We start from the raw sequence: 10,322 nt of genomic DNA on the forward strand, positions 1-10,322 counted from the left end.
CTAAGATCAAACTTCCTTCCTAAAAGGTAGTGTCTCCAGATCTTTAGTGCATAAACAATTGTTGCCATTTCTAGATCATGGGTTGCATAGTTTTCTTCGTGGGTTCTATGTTTCCTTGTTGTATAAGCTATTACTCTTCCTTCTTGCATCAACACACAACCCAACCCTTCCTTGGAGGCATTAGTGCAAACCAAAAATTCTTGTTCCATATCCGACACCTTCAAAATTGGTGCTGTCGTTAATAACACCTTTAACCTTTGGAATGCCTCTTCACATTTTTTAGTCCAAATGAATTTCTTGTTCTTTCTTTGGAGCTCGGTAATGGGGCTTGCTATCTTCGAAAACCCTTCGACAAATCTACGATAATACCCTGCCATGCCCATGAAACTTCATATTTCATGAACATTGGTTGGTGTTGGCCATTCCATGATGGCCTCGATCTTTACCGGGTCTACTATGATACCATCCCCAGAGATAATGTGCCCAAGATAATGAATCTTGGTTTGGTAAAAGGAACACTTTGACAACTTCCCGTATAATTGGTTTTCTCTAAGACATTGTAGAACTATCCTCAAGTGTTCGTCATGCTCTTTTGGGGTCTTTGAGTAGATCAAAATGTCATCGATAAAGACTTGTACAAACTTGTCTAAGTAATCCTGAAATATTTCATTCATCAAACTCATGAAAACACTCAGGGCATTTGTCAGTCCAAAGGGTAAAACTACAAATTCATAATGCCCAAATCTTGTCTTAAAGGTTGTCTTCGGGATATCTTCTTCCTTGATTCTCAACTGATGATATCCCGACCTTAGATCTATCTTTGAAAACACAGTCGCCCCCCTCATTTGATCAAACAAGTCATCTATCCTTGGCAGAGGGTATTGATTTTTTATCGTCACTTTGTTCAATTGGCAGTAGTCAATGCACAATTGCCAAGACCCATCCTTCTTCTTGACGAAAATCACAGGGGCTCCCCACGAAGATATGCTAGGTCATATGAACCCCAAGTCCAACAGTTCCTTTAATTGGATCTGCAATTCCTTTAGCTCTAGAGTTGACATACGATAGGGTGCCTTTGCAATAGGCTCAGTGCCTGGTTTAAGCTCAATGGTGAAATCAATTTCCCTTTTTGGGGGTAATCGGGTAGTTCTTCGGGAAATACATCCTTAAATTCAACAAGAAATGGATGTTTATCAAGGTTTTCAAAATCACCCTTATCGTTTAGAGCTACCACCGAGAACATTTGACATCCCTTTTGCCTATATTTCATTAGTTGCATGGAGGAGATGAACCTTAGGGACACTCCTTAGTTATTTCCCCTTAATGATTTTCTTTGGCCATCATCGTCAGTGAAATGTAGAATCTTGTCTTTGCAGTCTAGGAGTGCCTCATGTCGTTCCAACCAATCCATTCCTATAACTACGTCATAGACTCCTAAAATTGTAGAGTACAAGAATACCTTGGTCTTACATACACCCAGGTCCACCTCACAATCCTTTACCATCCTTCCTACATTTCTTTTCATACCACATGCCATTTCTACATGTCTAAATTCATATTGTGCAATTGCTTTATGTTTAATCCTTGATAATGCATTTAGAGAAATAAAGGAATCAGTAGCTCCTGGATCTATTAAAATGACAAAACTCATACCATCAATATTACCTGAGGTTTCCAACATAGTGGACTGGTGTTCAACTTGGCAATTGTTCACCGTTGCATGGATGTGATGAGCCTTCCCCAGATTCGCCGCCGTAGTTGCTTCATTAGTTGAGTTGGTATTACCTATCTTTTGAGGGCAATCCCTCTTGTAGTGAGGACCTCCACAAGTCCAACACCCCCTCTTAGGAGCTTGGCTCCTACTACCAACTGAACTGGGAGTTGGCCTGGAACTCTACTGGAAAGAGCCAGACTGTTGGGATCGGTGCTGAGGAGGTGTGACTTGGTGTTGTCGCATAGGCCGGTGCTGATGTGGTTGACGAGTTTGTTGAGGTACCCTATGCGATTCTGAGCTGGATGCCTATATGATGTTCTTTGATTTCCTGCTGACCACTTTTGATGATTTAGCACAGGACCCCCTTGCAAATTTCTACGTTCCATATTATTTCCACTTGGTACTCCTGATCCTGTGGGCCTTGTTGACTTACTAGGTCCACTGCTCATGATCTCCTCCTCTGCAATGATTGCCCGCTGAACTGCCTCGTGCAAGGTGCGAGGCATTAAGATTCTAACCTTGGCCCGAATGTTAACATTTAGTCCATACACAAATTTGTTCACCTTGAGCTTTTTTGTGTTTAAGTGAGGGGCATAACGGAGTAATTCCATGAAACGAGCCTCATACTCTGGTAGTGAGCGACTCCCTTGCTTTAATGCATTGAATTCATTTAGCTGTCTCTCAAGGAACTCCTCTGACAAGTAACGTTCTCTAAATTTGTCTTCAAATAGTTCCCAAGTTACTTATGATATATCCATCCCCAATTGGGTTAATAATGTCTTCCACCAAAGTAGTGTGTTTCCCTTTAGCTGGAATATACCCATCTTGGCCTTCATATTTGAGGTGTAATCTCTCAGGGTAAAGCACATAGCCATGTTTTCTAACCATGCTTCTGCAGATCGACCATCTGTGGACCCCCAAAACTCTGGAAATTTTACCTTTTCCAAATCTCGACGTACTTCATTTCTTGTAGTGTTTTGGGGTGCTTCGTTTTGTATGACAGATCCTCCATGCTCTCGTTCCAAACAGTTTATTAATGCTTCAGACATGAGTTGGAATGATCTCATTAAGTTCAACACTTCTCCAGCTGATATCTGTTCTGGTGTTGTGATGTTTTCCCCATCATTGGGTGGGGAGGAGGGAGTCGGTTGTTGTGGTGGCGCCATATTGTGCCCTTTAGCTGCCCCACTTCTTCTTGTACCTCTTCTAACCATGGTTCACCAATATATCCTGCCACAATTTAACACGATTTTTTCCTTATAAGATAAAATAAATAGATAGAAATTAGATAAAAATAATGAAATAATATATAATAATAAATTCCATTATTTATATGGAAAAATAATTAAATAATTAAAAAATGTAATGATTTGAGAATGTTAATAGGTACACTTTTCATAATACAATGGATATGTTTAATAATTTAATATGTTGTTTTGAGGCTTCTGCGATTTGTACTGTATGTAGAATTTTCTTTCAGAATTATCACATCCATTATTTTTAGAATCGACCGAACCATCCACCGTGGCTCATCATCATGATATATCTATAAATGTAAAGGACAGATCTCGCGGGAGCTAGACAAATAGAGGAGTGAGTTATGTGGAGAGTGAAATTTTGTGAGCCGACCATGCCATTATTTATAAGTTACATAAGTTACATTTCAATGCTTGTTTTATAAATTTTGTTTTAAATTCAGTCTACATGGTCATACAATACACACGATTTATTTTATTTAAATTTTTTACAATAATATTTCAAATAACTAGATAAGAGTATTTTCTTGTTTCCTGGAAAATAAGGCAGAACACTGAGGCAGCCAAATTCCAAAGTAAGAGCAATAATTATATTCTTATAACAAACCACAACAAAAAGAATATGAAGAGAAAGTCCTTTCATAATCCAATGCCCAGGAGAGACGTTTGAATATGAAGAGCAACTTCATGTTTTTGAATAAAAGATTGCCTTTCTGTTGTCTTTGTCGAAATAATTTAAGTTATTCTTACTGAATCAACTTTCAAGAAATAATGTTTCCATTGCCAATTTCGGTCTCTCAAGATAGCATGATTTGCAAGGGGATTGGATCCACCTAGTTTTTGACAAGAAAAGGTTCAGGTGAATACCTTAGAAAGTGACAGTAAGCAATGAGAAAGTTCTGATGAAGTGAATGTTTGTGCAAGAAAAAGTACTTGAAAAAGTAGGCTGGATTATGTAAAACACCGAAGAATACTGAAGTATCATTTAGCATCAAATCACAACAGTCCAAAATGGCATTAAATACCATTAAATCTTCTCTACTCAACATGTTGAGAGACAAAAATAATAAATCCAGATCTGTGAACCTATTCGAATGCACAAAAGACTACTAATGATAATCAACAGTTGTGGGAATTTACAACAAAATTTCATTGTCCAATACAAAACTGGTTTTGGGTGAAGAATGTCATTGCAGTATATGTAAGTTTGTAACCATTATACTTTCATGAAAAGTATTGAGCATCCTAAATCATTTGGAGCAGCTTGAGACAAGACAAAGGGAGACATAAAAGAATATAACCAAGTAAATGTTTGATGGAAAAGAATGGATCTCTTGAAGAAAAAGAAAACACCCAAAATTGCAATCTGTTGAATTCTGGTGTAAAGTTTGTGATTACTAGTTTATATTCATCACGGTGGTACCAACATATCAACACTCAGAGTTTTATGTGTTCCTCCAGTCTTCAACAATCCATTTCATTGAGTTTAGGGCCGGCTTTTATCATATTACCTCTGTGGGATCATTCATACTTATTTTATTGTGATTTAGAAACATTGTTATTTTTAAAGACAAACATATAAATTTTTATTTTTATTTTTTTGTTAAGCATTTAATTTTATTTGGTCGGTTTTACCTGCATTACTGTACAATTTGCAAGATTTTGTATTTTCGTTCTATTTATTGGGGTTTTTCTTAATCAAATCATTCAATGTCTCAGATTCGGCAGAGATCAGCCAACTAGCAGACTTGAGAAGCCCATTGTGCACATAGCCCCCATCAAACATCTTTTTGCCGAGCTTATTGTCCAACAATACAACATAATCACTCTCCTTAGCCAAATTCAGGCCTCGAATGGCCAAAACTATGTCATGGGCGTCATGATCAATGTAAATCAAATATGGAGGAACTCTGCCCTTGGTGGTCTCATAAGTGACTTTCTTCGCTACCCAATCAGGATTCATCTTGTAGCCACCTGCGGGTGCCCATTTGGGATTTTTCAAATCATCTTCATAGACTGCAAGGATGTTTCTACAAATCCTCGGCACAGGTTCAAACTCCTCAACATTGGCAAGTGGCCATTGCTCACTGTCATAGGCTCCTGCGTATATACAACGTTTCCATGCCCACCTAGAAAATCCTAAGCAACATACGCATTCTAAAATTCCATAGTCCATGGACATGTTTCTTCACCAATTATTCATCAGACATTTGAATGTGATAGGCCAGATGAAATTTTCAAAGCCCAATCCGGATACCTTGATTCAATTGCAGGGAGAACAAATCAAGAATTTCTTGTTATACTCAATTCAAATTAAGCATGTATCAAATAGCTCAGATGTTGGAATTGGTGAAACATCAATGGCATTCCTAAGATTAAAAGTGAAATTAGAGCCCAGATAGTGATTAGACATGAAACTGGGATGAAAGAGGGGAAAGGAGAGAATAATCATTTTCTAGACAAATTTCATAAACAAAAAGCTTGGTTGGTTTTTATTTTTATTTTTAAACAATGCAAAATCTCCATATGCCACTGTAGAGGCAGCTATGATCGTCAGATATTTTGGTCGAAAAAGGTCGAATATGGTCTAAGAAGCTATTTCTTTGTTTTGATAAGCTAACTTTGATTTTATTTTTTTTGCAGAGATTAACCAAACATTTCTTCCAGGCTTTCGAGATTGAACTTCGAGAGCTTTGTTATTAAATTGAAATTTCTTTCTAGGGCCTAATCTCTTAAGTCTCGAGCTTTTTAAGATTATTAATAACCTCTGGTCGAATTTACTTTGAACAAAGTAATCCATTCTTGTGAAAGTTGCTCGTTTCTGTTGGTGCAAGCAGCTTGGACGTCTTGCAGAAATTTTACGAAAAATTCTGAAGGGTAGCCGTCTTCAAATCTGGACATTTTCTCCTCAGCTGCAAGTGAAATTCCTGCTACAATTCTAAATAAATCGAGCTTTTGAGACTTGGGGTTTTAAATTTTTAATTTCCTACAAGCTTACGTCAAAATTTCCCTGTTCATTTAGGTGAATTTCCTCATTGAACTTTAGCGTTAATTTTCCGAGGGTATTTCACTTTGAGAAAAATCGTTTTCCTTATTTGTGAAAAAATTTAATTATATTTGTCATTTTCATTATAGTATAGAATTTTTTCTCATATGTTAGCTTTGGGAAATCGACTGGAAAAAGTTTCATTATTAAATTATTTTCATTATAAAGTTTTTACCATTTATATTTTGAGTAAAGTGAATTTCACTTTTGGAGAAAATTTGTCATATTAAACACAGTTGGCGCGCTGGTGTTGGACTTTGTTGGTAGATGTGAGGTCTCGGTTTTGAATCGTGCGAGGGTGCTACTCTTCCCTTACCAATTTGAATGTAGTAGATATTTAACAAAACTAGTCATGCATGCATGGGCCCATAGGTCTCAAGGGTTCAACATAGGTCTGATACCAAGTGTAGGGACCAACCCTATTATTTTTTTTTTATTATAAAAATACTAGAAATACAACCATAAGAAAATAGTATTGGGAACTCAAAAATTATTAAACATTATATAAAACTTTCCCGAATTTCACTATATTGAACATATCATCTAATTTACATGTTATTAACTACAACCATAATGAAGTCATACAAAGGAATATTATAACAACATAGGTACCGTTCACCAGGAGACAGGGTTCAAACTTGACTTGCCGCTATTTGCCCTCCTTTGTTGTTGGTCGTCTTTAATTGTGAATGTCAACGTGCTTAATCCGAATGCAATGACCCATCGGTTGACCTCCCATCCTACTCCTTGGGTACTCTCATTCCCCGCGGAGCCTCGAGCTACAATGGGGTTATACAATGGAGGAATGTATTAGCTGGTAGAGGAGAGCACTCCTTGGCTCAAGAGTCCCCTCTCTAAAGTCCTCTACCTCACCAAACTCACTATAGCTCATAGTCACTACTCTGGCATAGTCTCATACATCCAACAATACGGTAAAGAAAAAGTCCCTTCTCCCATGTCTTGCCCCTTCTTTTATAGGAGTCCTCATAGGTGACACTTGGCATTTCATACACAATTAACTATTTTTAATAATTCAATAGTTTAATTATTCACCCATTCATGTGTCACTCTCTCATCAGGGGTCTCCAAAATTATTTACTTAAATTTAAATTTAAAACTAATATTTTTCCTCACCTCAACAAGATTCCTATATCTTCTCCTAGTTGTTTTTTGATCCCCCTTTTTACTCTTTAATTTGTGTTCATTACTAAAGTCAATTGATAAGTCAAGATTTGATCCCCTATCTACTCCCTAATTTAACTCAAGTTATCTATACCCATGTGTCGCTCTCTTATCAAGGGTCTCCAAAATTATTTACTTAAATTCTAATTAAAAACTAATATTTTTCCTCACCTCAATAAGATTCTTATTTCTTCTCCTGGTTGTCTCTTGATCCCCCTTTTTACTCCTTAATTTGTGTTCATTACTAAAGTCAATTGATAAGTCAAGATTTAATCCCCTATCTACTCCCTAATTTAACTCAAGTTATCTCTTAGATAGATATTCTTATGTTGGTTGTTGCCACATGGTGGTTCTCTTAATTTATCTAAAATTTATTTTACTAATCTTATTTTAATTCACTATCCTCTTCTCTTGATTAGGTTTAACTATTTTAGGATTAATATTTATCCTTACATTTATGTTTCTATTTCCCCTTTTTACCTAATTAAATTACATTATCTACCTAATATTTTCCAGCATGGGAAAGATAGAGTTTTGAAGGTAAGATATTTTATTTCTTCCTATGATCCTCTTAACCCAAGTTTTATTCTTGATTTAATTACCTAGGTTTCTAACATCATTTACCCTTGATGTGAATTTACCTGATTTTCATATCTTGATTATATTTATTAATTTATTTATTTTTAATGATTTCAAGGGTGCCAAGTTTGGTCGTGCCCTTCAAGAACTTCCCTTGAAGTTCCAAGGGTGTCACACCTAACAGTTTATTTGTGATGCCAAGAGTGCCGAGTTGGTCGTGCCCTTCAAGAAATTCCCTTGAAGTTCCAAGGGTGCCACGCCACTTGCCCTTCAAGCATTCAATCGCTACGAGGGGAAAGTATAAGTGCAACGACAGAGACCACTATCATCTCTTATGTTGCATGCTATAGTGAGACTAATGGTGTTGGGGATCAAGGAATCTGCCTTGATGCGTGCGCCCCAGTAAAATCTTCATGAGTGACCCAACTTTGGGACCTGCCCTCATGACATCGTGATCTTCAAGGCAAAGGTGTTTCAACCTTTCCAGCCCAAGTCACGACGGGAGTGCTAATGGGTGAGATCAGGGACATTGTCCCACCCCTCCCATCCAGTTCCATCTAATTGTATAACCCCATCGCCCATATGTGAGTCATTTGGCCAAGCAACTAATTTGTCCCTGCAACCACTAACTTATCATTAGAATATAGAAAAACATATATAGCAGGTTCAAAATTGACTTAAAATTTCAAATATAAAATAATATAAATTTTCATCAAACCAAGTGTCATCAACTCGTCATATGCGAGTGCCTCTGGTGGTTTCCTGCCATACTTAATAATCATCAGTAACAAGGTTTCTTAGTGTTAGTCATTGTCGTAATAACATCATCACCATACCTAGTCATTCACATCATTGTTCATTGTGAATTGAACTAATGCAAGTAGGTAACATAGGGGACACATCCATCATGGCTATCATCATCATAAATTCAATAGAAACCAAATATAACCATTTATGCCACAATCATCATAATATCAATAGAGAACATGCATAACCATTAATGCTATAATCATCATAATACCAATAGAGAACATACATAACTATTAATGCTATCTTCATCATAATATCAATGGAGAACATACATAAACATCACAAATATCTCAACCACTAATAATAGAGTCATGTGATTGGATCCTCAACCTGAGGTCCTAAAAGAATAATGTGTGGGCCTTAGGGCTAAATAAATGTTCATGTCATATCACTGTTAGTCAACTAGAGCGGGGCACTACATGTATGTTGTGTTTCTATTGATTCCACTTCCTTAAGGTCACATAGGAGGTTGAATCCATTCATAGTAGCCTCTCATCACATGTTTACCTTGATTGGTCGGTTACTTGGGTAGACGTGTGAGGAGGGTGTTACAGAGTGGTATCAAAGCATGGTTCACCCCTCGGACTAAATGGGCAATGTGTTGGTCATGCATTCATGTTGTTTGCACGTGTGTTAATCATCCTTATGGTCTATGTGCTTGTTACATATGCATGGTGTCATTCGTGGTTGTAGTGATGTCACCATGTGAAAGAGGATGTTGTTGTTATGAAACATGCCATCATGAATGTAAGGTTGGTTACATGTTGTTTATGTTTGCGTATTATCAGTGTACATTGGTATGGTTGTTGTTGTCATGCATGAGGACATGGTATGTGTAGTTGATATGATCATGCATTGATGATTGGACTCTAGTTAGACTGAGGTTACATGGTTATGTGCTTATGTATTATATGTCTATACGTTGTTATGATTATGTTATACATGTATCACGCTGATTGGAGGATCTTGCAAATGAGATATCCTCCCCGAATTTTGCTAAGGTATGTTGGTTTTTTGTGATTTGGTTTCGCTAACATAGTATGCCTTACAGGAGAAAGATCAAAATGACTAGCAAGATGGTAGACTACAAAGACTCTCCCAATGAGTCAAATGAACAGTGTGGTGTTAGGAACTCTTCTGATTTGGTAGACACATTGAGAAGCTTGAAGGAATAAATAAGGAGTTGCAAGGCAGACAATGACAGGATAATATGGGCATAAGAGAAACAAGTAGAGGTTAATGCAATACTTCTTCAGAGTTTGTCAAAATTGCAGCGACAAGGGCCACTTCGGATCAACCATGGACAAGAGGACAAAACTAATGGGGCATATGGTAGTAGGTATCATGGTGGTTACAGGATGGATAGAGATGGCAAGTTGTTGGATACTCTAGATAGGAGAGGAGATGGATACATGTATTATTCTAGTTTTGTTTCAGATAAGCATCATTATCGTCACTGTTATCATCCTTATAGGAGGAGTTATAGGGGATACTTGCCATATGAGTTTAAGAAAGCAAAGCCACCTATTATTGATGGATATATGAAGAAGTTGGAAGATGCAGAGGCTTGGATACTTCGGATGAAGAAGTTATTTGAGTTGCATAATTACATAGATAATATGAAGAACAGAGTAGCTATCTTCAACCTGAGACGTAAAGCAGACATTTGGTGGGAATATGTGAAGCGGGTTAGAGACATTAGGACCGATAACTTGAGTTGGCACGAGTTCAAGAG

The 10,322-nt window shown here is 37.1% G+C and overlaps 1 protein-coding gene across 1 annotated transcript; it reads right to left on the reverse strand.

Annotated features, from left to right (window-relative positions):
- Nucleotides 1-4,645: 4,645 nt before the first annotated feature.
- Nucleotides 4,646-5,152, reverse strand: LOC149237849 (uncharacterized). The gene has a single exon (XM_089369406.1). It carries the CDS (start codon nucleotides 5,150-5,152, stop codon nucleotides 4,646-4,648), a length of 507 nt encoding a protein of 168 aa, XP_089225532.1.
- Between the last annotated feature and the right edge of the window lie 5,170 nt (nucleotides 5,153-10,322).

The sequence above is a fragment of the Pinus tabuliformis genome, chromosome 8, assembly GCF_031772625.1.
Source record: "Pinus tabuliformis cultivar Carrire ecotype Pingquan chromosome 8, CPIR1, whole genome shotgun sequence".
Taxonomy (NCBI): Eukaryota; Viridiplantae; Streptophyta; class Pinopsida; order Pinales; family Pinaceae; genus Pinus; species Pinus tabuliformis.

What these genes read in the sequence shown, in the direction of transcription:
- LOC149237849 (XM_089369406.1), bottom strand. Translation starts at nt 5,152, where the DNA reads ATGTCCATGGACTATGGAATTTTAGAATGCGTATGTTGCTTAGGATTT.